Genomic DNA, 8,007 nt, shown 5'->3' with positions numbered 1-8,007 from the left:
AAAAATAAATTTTTTTATTGCGCATTTTATCGCAAGTTGGAAAATAATTTTAATGAGACTTTTGTGATTAAAATGATACCAAACACAATATGAATCGGATAATTTTTAATTACATGAATATTTTTATTATTTATGTAATTAAAAATAATCCGATTTATGTCGTGTTTGGTGTCATTTTAATCGTAAAAATCTCATTACTCCATTACAATTATTTTCGGATCAATAAAATGCGAAATGTAAAAATTGTATTTTCTGTAGAAAGATGAAATATGATACGAAAGACTGGAGATAAAGGAAGGCTCGCGAACGAGACTTCGTAACTCTTTCATGTTGTTCATCTCGCTTACTCCTTACTTGGTCTCTCCCTCTCTTTCGACGACTCACCAGTCTCGCGAAGATCTTATCTTATCTATAATATAAACATTTTAGAAAATAAAAATTGAAACTTTTATTTCGCATTTTATCGGTTTGAAAATAATTTTAATGGATTAATGAGAATTTTCTGATTACAATGACATCAAACACGACATAAATCGGATGATTTTTAATTAATCAATAATCAAAATATTAATTATTTATGTAATTAAAATTATCCGATTCATATTGTGTTTGGTGTCATTTTAATCATAAAAATCTCATAAAAATTACTTTCAAAAAATGCGCAATAAAAAAATTGTATTTTTTATAGTAAGATGACATATAATACGAAAATTATAGTATTTTCGACAATCTTACAACATCTTACCACAAATGTTTATTTATCTAAAAACATATTAATTTGTTTTTAGAGAAATAAATATTTCGTGGTAAAATTACATAAAAAATATAATTGAAAAAAACGAAAAAAATTGGAGAGACGGAAACCGAATCCTACTGGATAGTAGACATCCTACTGTACATACGGATTGCAATCATATCTACCCATTAGAGAATTGATAATTTCAACTCTAACGGCAAGATATAAATGCATCCATATGTATATATGGGTAATTAGCACGATTCTATATTTTTTCATTTTAGATTTTCACTGCGCTCAACGCAGAATGCAAGTAGATAAGCGGAATTGCACATACATTTCATTTGTCTATGGTTAACTGCGCCCAGCGCAGAATGCATTTTGATATTAATACTCACTGCGTCCAGCGCAGAATGCATTATTTTGACGGTAATCACTGCGCCCAGCGCAGAATGCATTGTCATATATTTATTCCTTTTTCTAATGCAATGCTTATGTGTGTATCTGTCTTTTTTTCAATATTTCCACGTAAATCTATTTCTTCATCTTTTCTTTTTCCATCATTTTTTGTCTTTTTGCTTCAATTATATAATCTGGGTCACGAATTGCCATATTTCTTTCCAGTCTTGGATCAAGTAATTCTGGTAAAACACAGTCTTCATAAAATTGCACCAGTTTATTAACCATATTTTCTGACCAGAAAATATCATCACGTTTAATTTGTTCCATTTTTAATCCAAATGGTGTCCATAATGCGAAGATGCAGTATTCTCGTTGTGTAATATGTAATTGTCCTTGTATTTGATAATAGTAAACGTGACTGCGTTTCATTTCTTTATCTGTTCCATTCTTATATAACGATTGCAGATTCGACATATTTGCTGCAATCGCATCTTCTGGTGTTAAAAATCGTGCTGCAAAAAGACATTCTATTTCTACAATTCCATTATCTCCTATTAATCCATCTGGCGAAGCGCCTAAAAATGGTATTTCTTTATCTATAAATAATCCGCAACGTTTAATGTTAATATTCAGTGCACTTTCGATACTTTTGCGTGCAATATCCTCGTATTTTGTCCCGTGTTCCACTGATTCCACATTTAATTGTTGTGGATATATTATTGATTTAACTCTTGACACGCAAGAAGTACTTTTTCTCATTTTACATATATGTCCAAAGTGAGAAGCGGTTATTATTTTTGTGCGATAATATCGCCAAATGCCGCTTGCTGCTTGTTCTTTAGTTTCTTCTTCTATTGCTACTCGCTTTAATTGCCAATCTCGTAGCATATGCATGTGTTGCGCTTTTCTTAATTCAATTTCGGCTGATGTTGCATCAGGTTTATCAGCCTGCGGCTCATAATCTTTGTCACCTATTGCACGTTTTACGTAACGTTGCGGTGTTGATCGTTTTCTCATGTCATGTGCACTTGTTTTTTTCTTATCTTCTAAATGCACTGCTATTTCCCCTGGTTTTGTTCCCAGAACATTACTTAAATGACTTATAGGCTTGCCAGTGTTAAATGTGACTGCTGCAGCATTACAACGCGTTTCATACGATCCTCTTAGACCATAATTAACTCTTTTTCCACCAGTACATTTTGCTATTACAGAGTTAAAAGTTTCTACTCTATTACTGTCTTTATTTTGTAATAAACTTTTGGCATTCCAACTTATATATTTTAATGCATTTTGAAGCTTTTCATATAGTCCACATCTTTTTAATTCTGGAATATAATTTTCTTCGTTTTCTTTTTGCGATCCATCGCAGAAATATTCTATTCTTGCACATCCATTATGTTCGCCAAAAACGTGATTTATTATATTATCCACGTCTATTTTGAGAGCTTTAATTTTTTCTTGCATTGTACTCTCCTCCTCCAAACGATATTCTACAGCTTTCGTTACAGCTGTTCTAATTCGAAGTATCCGATTACCAATTACATTTCTTAATTTGCCAAAACGTCCTTTTGTCTTTGCTATTTCCTTTATTTTTGATGCCAAGTTGCGCAATAAATGATTTCGACATTCTATTTTTTCTATAAAAACATTAGGATATGGATTTGCTTGTATTATTTTTTTATATACACTGCTATCTCCGTCTGCTATAAATGTGGAATAAATTAGTCCGCGCTTTTCTATGCTTCTCTTAAATCCTTTTACAATCGCTTCTGCTTCCATGCTTGTTGAACTACAATCTCTACCCCAATTTTTATAACATTTATGATTAGGTTCTTTTTTAAGCTTCTCTGCTGTAACACAAACTGCACAATATTTATTTTTTACAGACATGTGCAGTACTTTGCCTGTTCGTGCACCAATTATTGTGCCTACACCTGATAAAGAATCATACCGTCCTGTTCTGTATGATCTTTTCATCCAGCTTCCGTCACCTTTTACTGCTATATGTGGTATTCCATTTATTATTTCATTGCGTTGTAATGCCAAATCACGTTCTTCATTCGCAGCAGCATTCATGCTTTCTTCTGCAATTTTTGCAAATGCTTCAGCAGCAGTTTCATGGGCCTTTTCATAAGTTTTTTTTGTCATGCACTTAATATTCATAGCAGCGCAACTTTCTTGTAACTATGTATATCCTGTACCAGTTAGTATTGCGCCAGCCACTGCCCCTATATTTACATGTAGACTTTTGTCAGGGGGCGACTCACTCCAGACGAAGCTTTCAAAATTGCACATTCGGCATTTGAAAAAGAATTTATTTTTTAGTCCATACGCTCGGGCACCAATAAATATTAAGTCACGAAAACTACATTCTATTCCGTGACTATGGTTATCAAATTTTTCATGTAACTGTTCAAAAAGATAGACAAAATCTACGATACATTTTCCTGGCATACTCTTACTTTCTAGGCGGTATGCATCTATATTGTTATCTGTTATTAAAGTGTCACTTTCTTCAGTCTCGCTGTCCTCTAATATTTTTCTCAATTCATTATCACTTAATGTATGTGTCGTTATTTCCTTGTCTGTATCTATTTCGAGACCCATTGCAGCTAATTTGCCATGCATAATTCTATCATCGTGAAAAGTTAGCTCATCACTATCTAATGTGTCATTGTGCTCTTGTGTCAATTTTTCCTCATCTATATTTATTTCGATATCCATTGCAGCTAAATTATCATGCATAATTACATCATCCTGAAAAGTATGCTTATTTTGATCTACTTGCATTATTTCTTTATTTAATAAATTAATTCCTTTATTCAATATATCTATTCTTTTCAATTTTTCTTTTCTCCTATAAATTAATGAGATGAGTTAATGAGAATAATGCGCGAATGTCTCAAATCAATAAAACGTTTGCATATGGTTTTTTATAATAATTAAATTGCAATATAATAATTTATATCATAATATAATGTTGCGATATAATTATTAGGTGTTTACCGCAAGAAACTTTTTTTCGTTATGTTATACAGGGTTTAGCAAAAGTGTGGAAACCCCTTAATATTTCGAAAAATACGCATTTAAAAAAAAAATGTTTCATACAAAAGTTATAGGGTTTTATGTGGCGCATTACACAGCAACATTATTATGACCTCGAATAGCGTTGTCAAGGTTATGTGAAGGTCAGCTCCAACTTTTTAAATGGGACACCCTATATGCTTTTGCATATTCTTGTAGCTTATCTCGAGAGCTTTCCAAAACACTTAATTAAGTTAGTTTTCATTAAGTACTTTCCGAGTTATGAGGCTTGAAATCATTTCTTAATTTTACATAAACCATAAAATATCTTGTAAAATATTCATTTTTCGATTATCTTACCTTAATACTTTTATGTACAAAATAATGAGAGGAATCAATTAGTGTAAAGAAAAAACAACTGTGTGTTTTCTTTACACTAATTGATTCCTCTCATTATTTTGTACATAAAAGTATTAAGGTAAGATAATCGAAAAATGAATATTTTACAAGATATTTTATGGTTTATGTAAAATTAAGAAATGATTTCAAGCCTCATAACTCGGAAAGTACTTAATGAAAACTAACTTAATTAAGTGTTTTGGAAAGCTCTCGAGATAAGCTACAAGAATATGCAAAAGCATATAGGGTGTCCCATTTAAAAAGTTGGAGCTGACCTTCACATAACCTTGACAACGCTATTCGAGGTCATAATAATGTTGCTGTGTAATGCGCCACATAAAACCCTATAACTTTTGTATGAAACATTGTTTTTTAAAATGCGTATTTTTCGAAATATTAAGGGGTTTCCACACTTTTGCTAAACCCTGTATATATATATATATATGTATATATATATATATATATATAAATTTAATGAGCTTTTTTTATAGTATTGTACTTTAGTATAGGAGTACTGCAGTGTAGCAAAAAGATGGAACGCTCAACCGTTTTTGAGAACATTTATTTAATAAATACAGCATTCTTTATGTATCAGTAACTTTGCACCATTCACCATGAAGGCAGCGTAGCGCGAGCACTTGAATCCGAAAGTATCACGCTGCGAACTAGGGTTTGATCTCTATTTTCGATCTTTTTTCCAATTTTTTTTAAATATAATTGGGCCACAAATTGTGTTTATTGATTTAAAAACGAATTAATGTTTAATTATATAAAATTATTTTGACTAACATAATTCTTTTAAGAATAAAGCAATGAAAAAAAATAAATAATACCAAAAAATCAACAAAAAATAATATAAACAAATAACAAAAATAAAGTAATATGAAATAATTTTATTTTGAACCAATAAAATATATATGTAATTTTGTTTAAAATAAATAAAATACATTATAAATAAGAAAAGTTGTTTTACTCTTTTGAAAACAGCATATTTGTTACTTAAATTTATTTTTTTTTTAATAAATAAACATTAATTTTGTTTTTAATAAATAACCATAATTTGTGACCCAATTACATACAACATAAGACATAAAAACAAACATTAAAAAAATTTGAAAAAAAATTGAACAGATTGGAATAGAATCCTAGTTCGCAGCGTGATACTTTCGGACTTAAGTGCACGTGCAATGCCGTCTTCATACTGAATAGTGCAGAGTCAACGGCAGATAAGGAGTGCTATATTTATTAAATAAATTTTCTACAAAATGTCTGACAATGAGCTTTGCGCTCTATCGCTTCACTCGGGTACGCCTCTAATAAAGTACTCAGTGCCGTAACTGCATTGCGCCCGGTGCGAGTTTAACAGTTTACGTCTCTGTTGCCAAATATTTATAATAAAAAACAAACTTTTCAACTAAAAAGGAACATTTATTTGTTGTAAATACATTTATTTATTTTTTTATTTTATTATAATGACTGCTCATTTCTACCTAAAGTTTGCGCCCGGTGCGGGGGTACTGATGGTACCGCCCTAGTTACGGTACTGACAGTACTACATTATAAAAAAAGTTCATCAAAATCCGTGATACCCAGATTAATTACCGTGATTGATGTACACTGGCTTTCATTACTTTGGCTATATGACGAACAGTGTGCACGGTAATTTTTCTATTTTCTTTTCTATTAATAAAATAATGTTACCTTTTATTTATTGACGATTTTCGTCTGCTTAGCCGCTTGCATGATAATCGGTACTTTTTTGTATTGCGCCTCCTTCCATAAATTCGTTCATTATCTTCGTCGCACATTTTCTCACTAATTTCACGCGTTTCCATAATATCAATAATATTATGAAAGTAACGAAAACTTGAGCTGTCTATTAGATCGCTCGATTGTTGAAGTACTTAGCGCACAAAGATGTAATAAGATATCGCGCGCGACGAAAACAAACAACTAACGAAGAAGGCGGCGAGAAGCGGCGAGTATGTGTGTGTGTATATTATACAATGTATAGAATTTAGTGTAAACCAGTCGATGCTTTACTGCGGTGCAAACAACATGTGAGTATGCAATATATACGTAAATAGTAGAATAATAAATATAATAAATAATTATATCCCAGCAAACACAGAATATTGCAGCAACATTGCTGCAATGTTGTAATATTGCCACGACATTGTTGCAATGTTATAATATTGCCACAATATTGCTGTAATATTCTGTGTTTGCTGGGATAATAATTATAATTCTTTCAATATTGTAATAGAAAATCTTTCAGAGTATACTGTAATAAAAAATAACGTGAAGCAGTGACGTAATATTTATACACTAATTTTATTTATTATATAAATAGATCCAGCCGACAGAAAAGAGAAATGATGAGAAAAGAAAGCGAGAGGATGAAAGATGAGAGAAGGATGAAGAAAGATGAGGAAGATAGAAGAAGGAATGAACTTGAGAGAAAGAAAGAGGAAGAGAGAAGAGAGAGAAAGAAGAAGCAAGAGAAGGAACAAGAAATAAGAAAAAAAAGGTTTGTGTGTTATTATATATATATGTGTATATATATATATATATATATATATATATATATATAACATGTATTGTTTTCTTTTTAGATTATTTTCTTTTTTTTGTTAGAGTATTCTTTAAATTAAAGTCCTGTAAATAAAACATTTAATAAACGACATGATTGAATTAGGAGATTGGAAAAAGAGCAGGGAAGAAAAGATGAAAGAAGAAAGGACGAGGAAGAAAATGAGATGAGTGTAGAAGAAGAGACGACTAATGAAGACGAAGATAAAGAAAATGAAAGAAAAGAGAAGGAAAAGAAGAAGAAAAGAGGAGGAACAAAATTAAAGGAAAGAAATAAAAAGTATGTTAAATTTTAAATATATACAAAAAGTTTTAAAATTATTTCTATTTTGTAAATTTAATTAAATTTTTTAATTGCTACGTTTTCTGTGTACATATAGTTATTACTCAACAAGAGTGAAAAGAGGAGGATGGAGAGGAGAATGGAGAGGAAACTGGAGAGGAGACAGTAGAGGAGACAGTAGAGGAGACTGGAGAGGAGGATGAAGAGGAAACTGGAGAGGAGACAGTACAGGAGACTGGAGAGGAGGATGGAGAGGTGGAAGATGGAGAGGAGGAAGAGGAGGATGAAGAGGAGGAAGAGGAGGATGGAGAGGACGAGGACGCGTTGGGAGGATGGGTCACTCAGACTCTCGTCCTGGATCTGGGCCTGTCTTTATTTTTAATTACACACATTAAAATTATTAAAATATTAAAAAATATTAAAAAATATATATACATATAAAAAAAAGTTTTATTATAATAATATATACAATAATAATATTAATAAAATATCTTATTTCTCAGATTTATGAAGTCATAGATTTTAATATTAATTATTTTCATTATAATAAATAATATCTTTCCTCTCTCTC

General features: G+C 31.0%; 1 protein-coding gene across 1 annotated transcript; it reads right to left on the bottom strand.

Moving 5' to 3' along the window:
- Positions 1-1,265: 1,265 nt before the first annotated feature.
- On the bottom strand, positions 1,266-3,115 carry LOC145976991 (uncharacterized). Its single transcript, XM_083108599.1, has one exon. The coding sequence runs from the start codon at positions 3,113-3,115 to the stop codon at positions 1,271-1,273; it is 1,845 nt and encodes a 614-aa protein (XP_082964725.1). The 3' UTR covers positions 1,266-1,270.
- Positions 3,116-8,007: the final 4,892 nt, after the last annotated feature.

Source organism: Camponotus vicinus, unplaced genomic scaffold (assembly GCF_025532165.1).
Source record: "Camponotus vicinus isolate PSW18456_S1 unplaced genomic scaffold, iyCamVici1.0 SCAF_9, whole genome shotgun sequence".
NCBI classification, from domain to species: Eukaryota; Metazoa; Arthropoda; class Insecta; order Hymenoptera; family Formicidae; genus Camponotus; species Camponotus vicinus.
The sequence above is the reverse complement of the archived record's forward strand: the minus strand, read 5'-3'. Positions and strand labels throughout refer to the sequence as shown.

What these genes read in the sequence shown, in the direction of transcription:
- LOC145976991 (XM_083108599.1), bottom strand. Translation starts at nt 3,115, where the DNA reads ATGAAAAGATCATACAGAACAGGACGGTATGATTCTTTATCAGGTGTA.